Source organism: Diachasma alloeum, unplaced genomic scaffold (genome assembly GCF_001412515.2).
Source record: "Diachasma alloeum isolate Michigan unplaced genomic scaffold, Dall2.0 Dall_scaffold_00313, whole genome shotgun sequence".
Lineage (NCBI taxonomy): Eukaryota > Metazoa > Arthropoda > Insecta > Hymenoptera > Braconidae > Diachasma > Diachasma alloeum.
In genome coordinates, this window is record NW_021680452.1 from 168,908 (window position 1) to 186,042 (window position 17,135).

At 36.8% G+C, this 17,135-nt stretch overlaps 3 protein-coding genes across 5 annotated transcripts in view; 1 reads left to right on the forward strand and 2 right to left on the reverse strand.

Moving 5' to 3' along the window:
* Window positions 1–5,175, reverse strand: part of LOC107039957 (probable nucleoporin Nup58) — a 14,091-nt gene extending 8,916 nt beyond the window's left edge. For all 3 annotated transcript variants that reach the window (XM_015259834.2, XM_015259836.1, XM_015259835.1), the window contains exons 1-4: window positions 4,972–5,175; window positions 4,461–4,888; window positions 2,013–2,226; window positions 518–891 (exon numbers count right to left, since the gene is read on the reverse strand). In XM_015259834.2, coding sequence (XP_015115320.1) covers window positions 518–891; window positions 2,013–2,226; window positions 4,461–4,888; window positions 4,972–5,042 — 1,087 coding nt within the window. In that variant the 5' untranslated portion in view covers window positions 5,043–5,175. The remainder of the gene's footprint in view (window positions 1–517; window positions 892–2,012; window positions 2,227–4,460; window positions 4,889–4,971) is intronic.
* Window positions 5,176–5,301: 126 nt separating this feature from the next.
* LOC107039929 (vacuolar-sorting protein SNF8) lies at window positions 5,302–16,849 on the forward strand. Its single transcript, XM_015259791.2, has 4 exons — window positions 5,302–5,417; window positions 8,483–9,262; window positions 11,265–11,385; window positions 16,691–16,849. Exon 2 carries the CDS (start codon window positions 8,490–8,492, stop codon window positions 9,243–9,245), a length of 756 nt encoding a protein of 251 aa, XP_015115277.1. The 5' UTR covers window positions 5,302–5,417; window positions 8,483–8,489; the 3' UTR covers window positions 9,246–9,262; window positions 11,265–11,385; window positions 16,691–16,849.
* On the reverse strand, window positions 11,198–17,100 carry LOC107039928 (golgin subfamily A member 6-like protein 6). The gene is made up of 6 exons (XM_015259790.1): window positions 16,900–17,100; window positions 16,717–16,795; window positions 13,080–14,578; window positions 11,653–11,784; window positions 11,411–11,572; window positions 11,198–11,335 (listed from the first exon to the last, which is right to left on the reverse strand). Exons 1-6 carry the CDS (start codon window positions 16,935–16,937, stop codon window positions 11,314–11,316), a joined length of 1,932 nt encoding a protein of 643 aa, XP_015115276.1. The 5' UTR covers window positions 16,938–17,100; the 3' UTR covers window positions 11,198–11,313.
* Window positions 17,101–17,135: the final 35 nt, after the last annotated feature.

Consider the following 17,135-nt stretch of genomic DNA (forward strand, 5'->3'; position numbering starts at 1 on the left):
CCCCCCCCCCCCCTTAAAGTCATTAGACCCTCACGATCACTTCGTTCGTCCCTCCCGTTCGACCCTTAACACAGTTTGATCCTTATAACTACTTTCTTCCCGTTGAAAAATGAGCGGGGCCATAGGCATCTTATAAGCCCACGGAACATAAACATTTGGGAGGCGATGAAAGTACCGAGTGAGGATAGGTCTCGAGCGCTCGGAGCACGAGGTATCTTATAGAGAGGTATCGTATACGAAGCCTCTACTGCATATTTCAGGACGAGTGCCATGGGCCATTTTTCAGTCACATGGAATATTTTTCGAGTTCGGGGAAGGGCGAATACCAATCCTCGGACGAGGAAAAGTGAAGAGCAGTACGGAAAAGTTTTTTTCTCAATGTATTTTCCTCAAGCCTCCCTGCAAACAAATAAGCAACTTGGCAGACTTATTTGTTTGCAATGAAACTATCGGGAAATACTTGATCGTTTTGAAGCTCTCAGAGTATTTCTACTGATAAAATTATTAAAAAAGGAACCTTGGGGTGTAAGTGCCCTGGGAGTCAGCATAGTCTGTATAAGCTTCTCAGTGGTCTCAATCTGCGATCTAAAGAGCATCAAGTCCTGCTCAAAGGTCTCGGCGAGCTCCATGAAGAACAGCAAAGGCGCATTATTCTCATACTGCAGCCCAGGGGGAGTATCATGAGTTCTCTGCGCGATTTCGGCGCTCTGGAGGGCTTTCGCAGTGTCCAACTTTAATTTATCTACTAAAGATCGATCTCGTTGGACAGATCCCGCTAGAGTCGTCAACATCTCCATGAGGGAGGCTGTGTCTTCTGAGCAACGGGTCAATGGTCTTGCCGAACCTCTGGCTATGTCCGAGCTCAGACTTTTTTGGGTTTTAACAAATTCTCTGCGGAAATAAATTGATAAAATACAATTGAACTATTTCATCGAGTGAACTTTTTTTCAGTTTATTTCACAAGTATCTCTGCAATTTGTGAAATTTTTTTGCATCACTTGTGCGTAAAGGAAAATTTTATAGCGTTCCGCGTACGCAAAATCCCACTTTCCACACATTGTGATGAAAAATAGGGTTCGACACTCCTGAGAAAAGTGTTCGTTGACCGGTGGGAGGGTAGCACTCGCCTTCGGCGAAAAACACTTTTACACACTTGTATCGAAATATACTATTTCTCAACGGTCTTGATTATTTTTCCGTCACAGAAATAATTTAATAGGGGAGAGTGGGGCAAAATGAAGCAGTCAAAAAAACGACTGTTTGACCAATTCAAGCAAAACAATTTTTTTTTATCAAATTTTTTTTTGTATTAACTTTTTTTTATTCTTGGGAGTACTGATGAGAATAATAATTTTCCATTCAGTAGAATGGAAAATTATTGAGAAGTTTTGACGGACGAAGATTTTGTCAATGGATTACTTGTAAACAAAATGAAACAGCAAAATACCAAGTCCAGAAACAAGACCCAGTGGGAGACCCCGAGGGGGAAAAAGGAAAATGTGATGCTGAATTTCAATCGAATAATCCATTGACAAAATCTTCGCCCATCAAAACTTTTCAATAATTTTCCATTCCCAAACAGTGTTTTTTTTTACTGTTTCATTTTTCCCCACTCTCCCCCAATTAAAAAGAAGTAAAAATGAATATTTTTGTTTGCAAATATTTCCCAAACGAGTAGTTTTATGGCGCCTAAAATTGCTTCCCAGTGTCGCTCGTTGCAGATATAATTTACTGATCATGAACTCAAGTGAAAGAGCTACGAGGACATAAAAAAGGTTCAAGTCATAAATAAGTAGAGGTAAATATTAAAGGACAGTTTTTTTAGTCCATAAAATTCTCCACAAAAAAGTCCTCCTAGTAAAAATTCGTAATGCTCTTCAAATATTCCACAAATTTATTTTAGTAAATTCTATTATCATCAGCTGAATGATAGCTGAAGTTATCGCTGAATGATAGGGTAGAACGACATCCTGATTTGAAGATAAAGACAATTATCAGTTTTTAATATTTACTTGAATGCATCAATGGTCTGAGTGATTTCATTGGGTATGAGATTCTCCTTGGCCGCTGTGAGACTACTACTCCCCTGAGAAAGTCCTTTGTTACTAACAGAAACATCCAAACCCCCTAGACCTTTATTTACATTAGTTGTCGCTGTGACTGGAGCCAGTGTGGCTGTAGGCTTAGCCCCGAAGAGGCCTCCTGTAGGTGCAGCGCCAAATAAAGCTGGAAAACAAAAAGAATTAATTGTCAATATCTCTATTACACTTGAAACTATGAAACTCTAATTCCATCCTATTGAGAAATCATTGAAATTCAGTATATTTTTAGTTCCATGCCAATTTTCAATATTGCAACTTCGAGTTGGATTTGAGATGAAATTATTCAGGAAGCATCTGCTTCATATTGGAAACTCAAGAGAATGAAGGTGCTCCATGATCACCACCTATAAAATCTGATGAGAACTTGAATTTTTCGTAATTTCAATAAAATTCATTGTCATTTGACCCAAAAAGTTGAACTTTCATATGATTTTCAGAGAATTGACAGAATTTTCAGTAACAAAATACATTTAAATTCCATTCCAATTGATTGTATTATATAAGGTAAATGACCCTGCGCTCGTCTAGCTAAAGTGAACAAATCATTAGTCCAATATTTCTATCGAAATGAGCGTGAAGATCGATGATTTAAATTACATACCAGAGGGTAAAACCTTCAGAATTGGAATTTATTTATATTAATTATGATAATTACCATTTTTTAATAAATAATCGTCCATGAATGTGAAAAGTCCCATGCCCCTACGCTCGTTCATTTGCCCCATGCTCGCTTGACACATGTCCCTATCCTCGTCTCGTGATTTGAGTTATATGGAAAGGATACATCCGAACTAATTACATCGTGAGTATCCAATTTTGTGATGAAACAACATTAAAAAATATCTCGATGCACAAAATTATATTTCCATTGGACAATCCTTTTAAATGATTTTTTCATCCGTTTAGTCCGTTACCAGCTCACAGTTGGCTGCAAAACGAGTGTAGGATCAATGCCATTTTTATCGTACCCATTCTTTTAATTGGCAATATTCCAGTGAAATATCCGGATATTACTATAATTTATGCATCTTTACTAAATTTTTAACTATTCGAAACCTTAGCCAAGGGATTTTTAATTCCATTTTACTATTGTAACGGAGTCATCAACGTTTTAAAATTGTTTCTTAACTTGTGGCTTAAGAATTAACTCTGTCACAGCACGAGTTGATGTGAATGTGATTTTTCTCTCTTATTATTCAATAAATCACTCTGCATTGGTGTCTAGAACTTTTCTTATTGACTAAAATAATAACTCCAATCGTACTTCACTCTTAATAGACTCTTGGGACTATCAAAATGATTGAAATGTCATAGCTGACAGGATCTAAACGAGCGTAGGGACAAAGACGGGCATAGGTACATTTACCTTATTGTAGATAAATGTAAGTAGTTGAGGGTAGGGTAAAATGGACAAATTTGCCTTTTTTTTTCAATCTTTGAACTGAGAAACAAATTTACCAATCGAGTTCAGTCTAGGCTAAAAAGGTTTATTACGAGCTCTTTAAGATATATTCCAAGAAAACAGATTTTTCTTATGATTGTCCCCATGTTTTTCATCGATAATGTTTATAATATTCTCCAGCTATTGAAAAAAATCGAATTAGTTGTACTACAATTTAGAAGATAATAAAAAATGAAATGGGGTCTTCTAGAACACAGACCAAACGGGGATTATGGGTCGATTATGGGCCAAACTCGATTTTTTCATCTTATGAGAAAATGGTTCTTACGATGTTCTTAAAAAAACGAATCCGTGATAGATTGATAAATTCAGAATACGGTGGATTTTTTGTAAAATTTTATAGTACATAGTTTCTGTGATATTCAACTCTAAAAAGTTGAAATTTCGTGAAATCATTTCTTATTTGATTCAAACAGTTATTATTACTTTCATCAACAACATATGAGGATAGAAAAGCTGAATAACTTACGAGAATGCAATAAATTAAGTCATTTAGAATTTTTTCTGCAAATCCATAGGGACTAACTTTTGGGTGATATTGTCTTGAGATATACCTTAAATAGACCTATTCATTTGTTTAAAATGCTATTTATTTAATAAACGTATATTCATCTCCAAGCGATGCAAATTAATCCAGGAATCAGGGATTTTTGGGGAAATAAAAAGACTATGATCTATAATGGTCAAGCATGCGACGTGTCGCTAAATATATTTTAGCCTGATGAAACTAAACTAAATAAATATTTAGCGAAACATCGCATCTCTGATTAATTGGATCAGTGTTTTCATTTCCCCAGAAATCCCTCATTCCTGAATTACGCTATTCATTTACTTCTGAAAAATCTTTTTCCTGGCGCACCCTCCCCTAATGACGAAAAATTTTCCGAAGAACTCACATGTTGACGTCGTTGGAGCCCTAAAGCTGAGTCCTCCAGTAGCAGTGGCACTGGGAGTTGCCCCGAACCCTGTGGCCGTTGCACTAGGAGTTGCTCCAAAGCCCGTGACTGTGGCACTAGGAGTGGCTCCAAATCCAGTGTTAGCAGAGCTCGTGAGTGTTCCAAATCCCAAACCAGTGAGGGGCGCAGCAGAAGTAGTTGCAGGGGTTCCAAATAAACTGGAAGGTGCAGCTGTAGTCGCTGGATTCGTCAACAACCCCCCAGCTTGACTCTGAGGGGTTGCAGTTGCTGTCGCTCCAAAATTGAAATTGGGGGCTGGTGCACTTGTTGCAGGGGTGGCTGTCGGAGTTCCGAAGGTTAAACTGCCACTGGCAGCTGGCGCAGGCGTCCCGAATCCCGTTCCAGTGAGTCCAAAGCCAGTTGTAGCTCTTTAGAAGGTTAAATAACATTTAAAAATGATTTGTGGGTTGACGAACAGATTTTTGGGCATTTTATAACCTCAAATACTCACTTTGGGGTCCCGAATCCACCGAAACTCGTGTTGGCTGTCGTTGTAGGTGTTCCAAAGCCAAAGTTCGACATTTTGGAACAATTAGTCACTTTTACCTCGAGTTTTTAATTTTTTGAAGCAGTTTTTCAGGGCTAAACGTGGGCTTGCACTGCGTAACTACATAAAATCCAACAACGAATTATTGCGACGTTTATGTGCGCCAAATGCGTTTGAAAGCGCGGAGAGAAGTCATAGAAGAGTCGATTGTTGCCATCTTGCGGAGTGACGATTAACTCTTTTGATAGTCGTTATATCTCGGGGATGTTCGTGGCTAGCCGGAAGTGCCGGAGTGTAGTTTTATTTATTTGTGTGTGCATTCGTGACTGAAGTTTTGGAGGATACGACCAGCTGATTGTCTATTTTGACATTGATTTTTATTTTAATTTGTTCGGATTTTAACCCCTCAGGTAAGTTAAGATTCTGAATAACCGCATCATGATTGATTTTTCCTTCGAATTGCTCCTCTTATTATTTAAGGTGGACATTTTCAAAGGGGCTATTTACACCGGGACTTCAAGTTACGCCAAGTACGGCTAAGTTTATGTCCACTCCGGCCCAAGTCTCGGTGAAAATGCGGAGTTCAGTTCAACTTTGCGTTTCCATCGAGACTTGGACCGGTGAAGACATAAATTTAACCGTACTTGACGCGACTTGACCTCCCAGTGTAAATGGCTTCATAGTTGGAATTCATTATTGGCTGTAGTAAGTTGAGGTTTATCCCAAGACAATAACACCTGAAAGCTAATCCCTATGGATTTCCGGAGAGAATTCTAAATGACTTAAGGATGTTGATCCAATATCGCAAGTAATTTAAAAAAATGGATTTCTTTTTAACTGAGAGATGAAGATATTCCCTTCATTTTGGTACAAATTCCAATCCACTAACTCATGTTCATTATTTAAAAATGAAATAGACAAAATGGACCAAATACATGCGCTAACATACGCTTATATGAGATAGAATGATTCAAATATTTCCTCTTTTTGCTCGGGTACCCCAGATTTTTCTCTGGCCATTGGATTCAGTATAGTTTTACACATTACCTTCTATTTTTATTTCCATTTTTAGAGTCTTCTAGTAGGTGAATTATCAATTTGAACATAAATTTCATAAGAGCCCGTGGATAAGAAAAAAATTAATTTATTCATTTCTGCCGAGACTATTACGATTAATTTTTTTTTAACATTAGAAAACTTAGTTTTATATATTCTGCTGTCAGCCGAAAAAATTACGGAATTTTCCTTGACCATGAAAAAAAAACACCGACACTGGCTAAACGTCCTTCAATTTATTATATTCTAATAAGTTATTGAGTTTTTCTATTCTCATATGTTGTTGATGCAGGCAACAATAACTGTTTGAATCAAATAAAAAATTATTTCCGTAGTGAAGTGGTAAACTAGGATAAGTTCAATTTTTTTAAAAATTTTCTATTGCTTGAATCGAATGTTCTCTCAAACGTGCTAAATTTTTGAACTCTCCTTAAAAAGTTCCATTTTTGCACTTATCCTAGTTTACCACTTCGCTACAGATTTATTGATCATTTGTTTGAATCAAATAAGAAATGCTTTCATGAAATTTCTAGTTTTTAGAGTTGAAACTATGTACTAAAAAATTAAAAATATTGTAGGGGAGGTTGGGGTAAAATGGACACTTTTGACATTTTTTTAAATGTTAATGACGGCTTGCAATGTTGACAAAATATCATAATTTTTTTTTCATTGCAAAGAACAATTCTTTTCCTTTGTGATGAGCCTGAACTGAGCTCAATTGATAAATTTATTTCTGAGTTATAAGTAATTAAAAGAAAAGTCTAAAGTGTCCATTTTACCCCACTCGCCCCTAAGAACTGTTTTCTCATAAGATGGAAAAATCGAGCTCGGGGGGTCGATAACCCCCGTTTGGCCCATGCCTCGCGTGTTAGAAGCCCGCATTTTATTATTTATTATCACTTAAACTGTTTAGTACAGCTAGTTAGAATTTTTTTCAATAGTTGGGGACTATTACAATCTTAAGAAAAATGTATTTTCTAGGGATATACTTTAATATGAAAAAAAAAGAAAAGAAAAAATAATAATAAATATCTAATAAGATTTGTGGGCATACTTTCACATTGACACTGTGGTTTTTTAACAAAATGATCGACTACACACAATGAAGTCCCTTCCCCGTTCTGACACGTACTGCTTTGCATTAAGATCTTGTGTATATAAATTGTAATACCCATATTCTCATTATACAATACGCATTGAATTCTACTAAATTGTAATGTACCATCCCAATTATATGTTAAACTTGTAATTTGTCAATGTATTGTGGTCAATTTCAGACAAAACTCAGAAAACTCTTGACTAGATTGGTGGATTTTGTTTTGCAAACAAAAGAAAATCCACCAATCCACCAATTCCGATGGATTTTGTATGAATTTTTTAAAAATACTGGATACTGGATAGAGGAAGGGTGGGGTAAAATGGACATTTTTGATTCTTTTGTAAATGTTCATAACTCAGAAATGAACTTATCAATTAAGCTCAGTCTAGACTCATCACGAAGAGGGAAAATTGTACTTTACTTTAAAGAAGTCGAAAATATATTGCCCCACTCTTCCCTATTAAATATTCCTCAATGAAATTTGGATTTGGAGGCTATGAGTATGAGAAATTACTTCAGCAGGTGAAGCACACACTCAGAACTCAAACTCACATTCAACATAGATCGAAATTTCAAAGGTATCAGTTTCCCACTCCAACCATGTCGATACATATTTCAAGTCAAGTTGTCAATTTAAGACGTACACTGAGGGCAAAACGAACAATTTCTCAAACAAGTCTTGTTTGGGCCAACAAATCGTTAATATGAAAAATTGCTCTGCTTTTAACAACAACGAAATATTTGGCTCAAGACTAGATCATTCATACAAGATGGTGCCTTTTGAAGATAAAAATATCTTTTATAGAGGGAAGTTTATCAAGAAATATTTTGTTCCTAAGTTGTAAGATTGCTGTCATATCACTATTATTATTTCATTCAAGAATTCATTTTTGTCTATGATTGTTGAATAGCCGAAACGACAAATTACAATGCCTCGTTTCATATAAGACGTGCATTTTGTACAGAGAATACAATTTTTTTGAAAGGACTAAATCTATTTTTGCAATACAAATTTTCAATCTCGACGCACGCTTCAAATGTTTAGCACAACAAAATCCTTTTTTGATCATTTTTAACAAAGAGTTTTTTTGGCACCAGTAAGACTTGTCTGAGAACTTTGCTGTTTTCCTCTCAGGGAAAGGTATCAATTTCCTACTCGACCCATGTCGATATATATTTCAAGTCAAGTTGTCAATTTAGCACACATCTCTAAAGATTAGCTCCCCCTAAAATTTATTTTGAGATGGTTTTCTCTAGAACATCTCAAAATGTTCCGTCATTCATTCAGCAATTCCCCAACAGCACTAGTTCTATTTCCAGCTTCATCATGAGAAGAAAACCAGGAATAGGAGCAATCCACAAGCAAAAGCTCGAGCAAGAGAAGTACAAAGACAAGGGAACAGAGATCCAAGAGAGTCAACTCGAGCAGATGACGAAGCAGATGGAGATATTTCGAACGAACCTCGAAGATTTTGCAACCAAGCACAAGAACGAGATAAAAAAGAACGCGCAGTTTCGTCGTCAGTTCACCGAGATGTGTGCCTCCATAGGAGTTGATCCATTAGCCTCAGGAAAGGGTTTCTGGTCTGTGTTAGGCATCGGTGATTTTTATTACGAGCTCGCGGTGCAGATAGTCGAGGTCTGCATGGCGACCAATTACAAGAACGGGGGACTGATCACCCTGGATGAGTTGAGGGAACGTTTGGTCCAGGCCAGAGGTAGGAGGAAGGAGCATCAAGACATCACGAACGAGGATTTACTCGCAGCTGCGAAAAAACTCAGGATCTTTGGGAATGGGTTTTCGATTGTTCCAATTGGAAGGGGAAAGTATCTTGTGCAGTCAATTCCTGGGGAGTTGAGTATGGATCACACTGCTGTCCTGCAGCAGGCTAGTGTCTCGGGGAATGCTTATACCTCTGTGGGGCTTCTGGAAGGAGAATTGAAGTGGGAACGGGATAGGGCTCAGAAGGCTCTTGATCACATGATGAAGATGGGACTAGCCTGGCTGGACGAACAGGGGGAGGAGGGGAATCTCTACTGGTTCCCCAGCTTGTTCACTGCCTGTGTGGACTCTTCATCCTAACAGCTCTATTATTCTTGGTATGTTAGGGAGATTAATTTTTTAATAGAATTATACAATTTCATAAGTCATCTTGCATGTGTAGCATTCCATTTTGTTAATTATAAAATCATTTCGACGGTTGCGAAGACACCTTATTATCTGGAGGACTTGGTAATTGACCAGTCTACACCCAATCCCCACCCAAAGGTGTTTTTTCTTTACCTTTTTCTGATTAATCGGAAGAAAATTTGTTAGAGAAATATTGTTCTTTGAAGCTTTACTTATTCAGTTGTGTTTTTGTTCTTTTTTTTTTTTCAAATTGTATTCTCTGTTTGGAAAACTATTTTGGAAGGAACCTACAAAAACGGCGTAAGGAAGGGTTAAGAAATTATGAGATGAATGTGAGCGCAATCCTCTGGAAGATTATTATTCATCTTGGAAATATAGGTTTTCAGAATATCAAGATTGTTTTTTTTGTAGTTTTTGTAGTGGGTCTTTAAAAAAAGGACTCTTGTTTGGCTCTTTTTAACGTTTTCCTTTCAAAACACATTTTTGTGATTTTTTTCTGAAAGCATTTACTATTGGAAATGCCTTCAATTTCAAAATTAAGTTTTTCTCCATTTTAACGTAAAATCGTTAGTTATGGATCCAGTATTATTATTTTTCCTTGCCATATATATCCTATTCGAGTTTTTACATATTTGCGGTTTCATGGGCCGACTTCCTTTCCCACCATGTCGCATTGTACCCCAAGAGATGTACCCCACGTACAGACTCTCCTGTTGAACCAGGGAAACCATGGAAAACCTTGGTCGACACGGGCGTCCATCGACCGAGCTCCATCGGAGAATGTTTTCCTAACACTTCTCTGATGATTCTCGGTGTCTAGACTTCCTTTCGATGGTTTCTGACAGATTAAAAATCCCAATTGCCCCAAGCTGGACTCGAACCCGCGCCTCACGGGTCCCGCCGTCCGGCCTAGCGATTTTTTTTTGTTACAAAATTTAATTTTATATATTTCCGGCCGAGCGATTTAACCACTTCGGCCACTGTCACCGGTTTTATGGATCCAGTATTCTGTGAATATTTTAGAAACCAATTGCTGCAGAGAACTTTCTCAAGGGATATTATTTCATATTACATAAAATTTCCTATGAAAAAGATGTCTGATTTCATTTTTTTCAAGACAATTGTATAATTAATTCAATAGCGAAGTGGTAAAACGGTATAAGTCAATTTTGACTATTGACCAATTTTCAGTCAATAACTCGGAATCTAAGGGAGATAGCAAAATTTTTCTTATAACCTTTTTTGTGGAGCCGATTGAGTGCTACAAAAAATGTAATTATGAAAATTTCCTCATCTGCCTTAGATTCCGGAAATATTCCTTAAAAACTCAACTGGGAGATAACTCGACTTAAACCCTTTTACCACTTCGCTACTGAATTATTTGTCACTTAAATAGTGCTTGATGACACAGTTTAATAATATTATGAGCAGTTGCACCCTACAATAATTAAGGTTTGCTTATCTTCATTGAAATTGGAAAAATAATAAAATAATTGACAATATGAAATTGTTAACTGGCTGTTGAGTAAATACTTCTTAGTCAAATAATCATCAATCTTCCGAACTCCGTGATTGATTGATAAAATAATTCGAAATTTGAATATCTAATTGATGATTGATTTGATAATTAAAAAATTGTTGAGTAATATTAACAACTGACTTATTCGAAATTTAACTTTATTTAAAATTTACGATTGGGCCGATGTCTGAGTTAAACCTAGAACAATGAAAAAGGTGGCATTGGATGGTTTGAAGAATAATATTTATCCAGTAATTTTCATTCTAATTAATGAAGCAATAAAAAAATGAAAAAATACCTGGGGTGTGATCTACCCCACGTGAGCACCGAAGTGTTAAGGATGGCGTCATATTTCGATTTATTCGGCTGAGCTAGTAAACGGAAGTTCAATTGCTTTATTCGTTTATTCGATTTGTTGTTTGGTGTAATTATGATTTGTTTTGTATTTACAGGTACGCTGCACACTGTGCTATTAATTGTGATAATCCTAACTCGACGTCGTCATCTGAAATCATCATCGAAGCTGAAATAAAATGAATAAAATGAGTTTCATTTTCGAGGGCGACATTGTTGGTGAGTTTGATAGGTTTTGAAGTACCTCTGCATCACTTGAGCTCTGCAGTGAGCCACCTGTTGACGACACATGAGTAATTCATTGTTTAATTGCTCGTTCTCCTTCTGTAACGAGTGGACCTTGGATTTGAGCTCTTTGAATCGAACCTGGAATTTATTTGCCAGGGACTGAGCCTCTTCCTTCCACCTGGACATTAATTTTAAATCATTTTAATCGATTGTGCAATTATTTCTTAATTATTCCAAAATATTAAAGTGTTTATTTACTTGTTTGATAATTTTTGATGAATTTTCACATGCTTCGTCAATTCTGCAATTCTCTCTTCATATTTCTCTCGGAGAATACTTAAATTCGATGATTTATCTTTAATAACTACCTCAATATCTTCATTTTTGTCACTGAAATAAATCCCAATCACTAAACAAAGAGTCCAGAACAGAAATTAACACCAGAACAAACAGATTTATAGATTATCTTCCAGAATTCTTTGAAAAGAAGAGGTTTAGAAAAATTCTCAGAATGACTATTTTCGTATTCTATTCACAAAATGATTTCCATCTTTAAAATTTTCCAAAATCAAGTCGATAGTCGATTTTTCCTTCCGAATGGAAACCTTGTTTTGGACCGATCTTTAGATTTTCTAATTTTGATTGCAAATGGTTTAGAATGTTATGAAACGTGAAGAAATTATGTTTTTAGGGTCATATCTGGATGTATCCGACATCTTGGGTTTTTGGCGATTAATTTTTTAGAAAATTCAGCATAAATACGGTGAAATTTGTCGATAAAAGTCTGAAATTTTGGCTCATTGTAGCTATTATTGAGCTCAACTTTGGCGCGCTGTTTCAGCCCGATAGGTCCAGTAGTTCCTGAGATATAACAATTTATTTAAAGTTAGTTTTTCCTAAATATCTCCGAAACTACAGCACCCATTTCAATTTTTTTTTCAAAATACTCGTCTCGATAGCCTGTATATAGTTCAATCAGAATATATAGATACTTTAATGCACTGTATTGAAGAGTGGTGATATTTACCACTCGTTTTTTCGTTTTAAATTTTTTTTCATTTTTGTACGCACGACAACTTGAAAAAAATGGGGATGGCAAGTTGAAATTTCGTATGATTATAGCTCTTACAATCCTGAAGGTTGGTATTGTGGATAGGCGCAACCAGCCGAGTAGTTTCGGAGATATTTAACCTTTTGTATAAATAATTTGCATTGAAGGGTTGAATATTTTCCTGTAGACACCCGGTAGCATGTGGTTACAATTGTATGTCTGTCACAAGACTAGGGAATTGCTATGAATCTATTCGGAAGCTTACCACCAATGAAATTCAGTAGCGAAGCGGTAAACCGGGTCGATTTTGGTTTTTAGCCAGTTTTTGATGAATATCTCGGAATCTAAGAGAGATAGACAAATTTGTCTCATGACCTTTTTCATAACCCTCGATTGGCTCTACAAAAAGGTCATGACAAAAATTTTGCTATCACTTTTAGATTCCGTGATATTCGTCAAAAACTGGCCAATAGTCAAAATCGACTTAACCCGTTTTACCGCTTCGCTACTGAATTGGTAGAAATAAAAAAAGAAAGAGACTAAGAACACAAAAAGTAACGGCCACATGCCTTCTGTCGGATAGGCTCGAACCCCGGCTCGTGCTTTTTAAGAATTGAATAAAGAATCTACTCACATTATTTGACTCTTTCGTCCCTCCAACTCTCTCTGCAAATTCTCCACCTGTAAATTCAACTGACTAGCCCTCAACTCAGCCTTGTCAGCTACATCATTAGCATTCCTCACATCTTCCTGCAACTCTCTGATTCTCCCCTCCAGCAATCTCCTCTCGTTCTCCCTCCTCGAGATCTCCCTGTCAAAAGTAATCTGCAGGGACCTCAGCTCACTAGCGACATTCTCCCTCTCATCCAAAGCCCTCGTCAGTCTCTTCTCAACCCCAGAGTACCGCTCCATAGCTTCTTTCACCCTCTCATCAGCCTCCCTGATCTTCTCCTCCATCTCCCTACTCCCAAACAACTGACTATTCCTCAGCCTGACATTGACATTCGATAACTTCTCTTCGAGCTCAAGAATTCGACTCTCAGACATTCTGATCTTCTCCTCAAACTTTCTTCTATTCGTCTCCTCACAGATCATCAATTTCTCCTCCGAATCCTTCAGTTTTTGCTCCAGTTCAAGAACTTTGGAGGACGATCGATGCAGGAAGTCCTCACTCCCATGCTTTCTCTTCTCCATCTCCTCCTCCAGCATCTGAATTTCCCTCTGGGCTCGATCGAGAAGAGTCACCTTCTCCCTCAACTCTGACTTCAACTCCTTAATCTCCAACGAGTACTTTTTACAATTCATCTCAAAAGTCTCTTTGCACTCTGACAATTCCCTCTCGAGTTTCATGGCAAACTCTTCTGCAATATTCGTCAAATGAGATTCTAGTTTCGACTTCTCCTCCAAAACAGCTGCTTCTCTCTGCATTATCATCTCTTTTTCCCTCATAGCTGTTTCCACCAGAACAATCGCTTCAGCAACTTTAGCTTTTGATTCCTGATCCTTAGTCGCCATCCTTGTGGCTAGACATCGAGTCTCAACTAATTCAGTCTCTAATTTCTGTTGGGAGTTTTTGTTGACCTCCAATTCTCTCTTTGCTTCTTCTAAATTTGAGTTCAGGTGCTCCAGAATTTTCTTGTGGGTCTCTTCCTTCATCAAAAGGTCGTTCTGAAGGTTCTGGATTTTTCTCTCGAGTTCTGATTTTTCCTGGTTGAGGAATTCAACTCGTTCCCTGCAGGACTCCCACAACGTTTGATGCTTGACGAAGTTCTCTTTTGCTTGGATTAGTTTTGATTCTAGAGCTTTGATGGCCTCTGAGTAGGTCTCCTTGACGTGGTTCACCTGCTCCTCGTAGTATCTGTGGGCCGTCACGTCGTTGTGAGAGGTTTTTATCTCATTCTCGAGGGTCTCCACTGTCTTCAAGGCCATCTGCCAGAGTTGGAACATGGAGTCCCGCTCCAGCTGTATCAGTGCTATTTGTTTTTTTAGATTGTCGACACATTCTTTGTCGTCGAGGTTCCTGGGACACTCGGCGTTGTTGAAGTGGGAGAACGAGGTTCGAGCTACTTCTGCGGCGGTTCGGTTCTCCTTTTGGAGGGATTCGACTTCTCCTCGGAGACGAATTTGTTCTTCCTGAAAGAGGAAGATGTTTCTGGTGAATCGCGAGCATAAAAGATCAATGGTCAATGATGGAGAATTTTCTGTTTGGAATTTTTACAACAATTTTATGCCGTCAACTCGGATGAACTGTTGAGAAATTGAGTTTTATTTCTAGTTTTTTTTTTGGATGCTCTAGTCGCTGAATCACCAATTGGAAAATGAATCTTATGACAGCCTGTGTATAAAAGATAATTGTTCATTGAACTTTGGCGAAGCTACCTAGAAAAAAAACATGTTTTCAGCCAAGTCTTGATTGAACCACAAAAGTCGCAAGTTAAAAACTTCCAAGATAGACATTGTTTCATTTAAGGTGGAACGGAACCCCTGTGTGTATATGAACTTTTAGAATTGTGTTTTCTTCTTCAATTATTATTTTTTATTCATGAAACTACTTCATTGACTCAACAATGCATTGAGCGAGTCGACAAACCGATTTTATAGATATAAAGTAATAATTGTAGAACAAAACGCAATTCTAAAAATTCATATAGACACAGGGGTTCTGTTTCCCCGTAAGGTATAGTCCAAGAGAATCGGACCCAAAAGTTAGTCCTGATGGATTTCCGGAAACAATTTTAAATAACTTAAGGTGCTTCGTGCAAGAAAGATAAATGTCATTCATCTGGAATTTATATCGAATGTTGATAATCACAATTGAATTATCTATGAATTTTCCTAGAATTTTTTCAGATTTCCTTTTCAAGTTGTTAATGACTGAAGTCGCTTCTTATACATGCGCTCTTATGGAGATTTTTCTGTCCAGTATGAAACTATATTATCTGCTCAGATGATAACATAGTTTCGTTAGTTGATTTTTTCGTAAAAATTATTAAAATTTAATCAATTTAACGTATATTTTTCTTAATATTACTACAGTAGCGAAATTTACCGATCCCTGTTCTGAATCTAATAAGTGGGAAGTACAAGAATAGTTCTTGAATTTTTTTTTTTAAATGCTCGCAGAATATTGAAATATTTGTCTATCATTCATTCATTTCGGAGGATGTTAATTAAAAAAAATATTAATAGAAATTTTTTGCTGAAAATTCTGGTGGTTAAAAGAAAAGACTTTTAACGTGGTTCTCCAAGGCTAAGTAGTAGTTTCAGAGAGAGTTTCAGAGATGATAGAAAGATAATCTATATAATTTTGATAGAATACGAGAAACGGCCTTTTTTTATAACCCAAAAAATTTTCTAAAAAAACGTCAACAGATCTTTGATTCTTCGCGATTTTTAAGATTTTCTAGATTAGAAGGCTTTTTTAACAAAATCTTGAAAGGTCTATGGCCTTTAAATTTTAACTTTTATTGATTAATTTTTTTAATATTACTCGATATAAACTATATAACAATTTTTTCCTAAACACCACGAAGAAAAAATGTCAACTGACCTTCGCCGTGGGAAATTTGGTGGAACTAAATGAATGTGACTTACTCAATTTAATTTTATTATTTTGGCTTTTTGGGGTGCACATACCAGCTGCGTCCACGTCGCGCACCCTGGATAACGTTAAACGCTGGTATGGCTTGTTATTAAATTGCCATATCATGCGTTCTTGAATTTAAATGAAATTCGAATTCACAATTTAAAAAAGTTATATACCTCTTGAAGGTAAAAGCTGGTAGGGAGGTCCCGTACAGCTATCTGAGCACCCATAATTATTACATGAGGTGTCTCAAAGAAATCTAAATTCATATTAGCTACCTAGGATCTAGGTCACCCAAAAATTAAAGTCACGAATTTTTAGTTTTACCGAAATTTCGTGGGCTATAAAAACATGAAGCTGAATCTAGCGAAAGATTCGACAGCAGAAGATTTGTCGTAGGCGAATCTAAGGGTGTACAAATGTTTTTAAGTAATATGTCAAACTCTTCCGCACTTAAAAAACATTTGTACATTTCATTATTTGACTCTCCTACCCTTAAATATCCCCTAAATTGAATTTTCCGCTGACGAATATTCTGCTATTTTCAGCTTCATTATAAAAAGTTCTTCTGTCCTGCTATATTCCACTAGAAAAGACTTGTTTCTTTCTTGAAGTCAAGTCTAGCATTATCATTAATTATCGATCTTTCTTATCCACAGATCTACTTGAAAGCTTGAAACCTCACCTTGCAGTTCTTCAAGTCCGCCTGAAGACTCTCCACAATGGCCTCGTACTCCTGAATGATGGAATTTCGCTCGTCGACACTAGGAACATTGAAATATGTAATAATTCCATAAATAATTATTTTTCAAGCATTCTCCGAGTCTCCAAGCTATTTATTATCGATCAATACCCGATGACTACTCACCCAGTCTTGTCCATCCCTTCAATGTCAGTTCCCGTCATTCTTCAAAATCAATTATCCTCTCTCATCCCTCCAAAACCCAAAAGTGATACTTTTCGACAGTGATTGAGGCTTCAGAAGTCTTTCTCGAGGCTTTGGACAACATTTTCACGACTAAAATGTCAGGAAACACTTTTCTAACGGCTTGACACCGTTAAAACGTAAACAAACCGGTAGAAGTGCACCTCAGCGCCATCTTT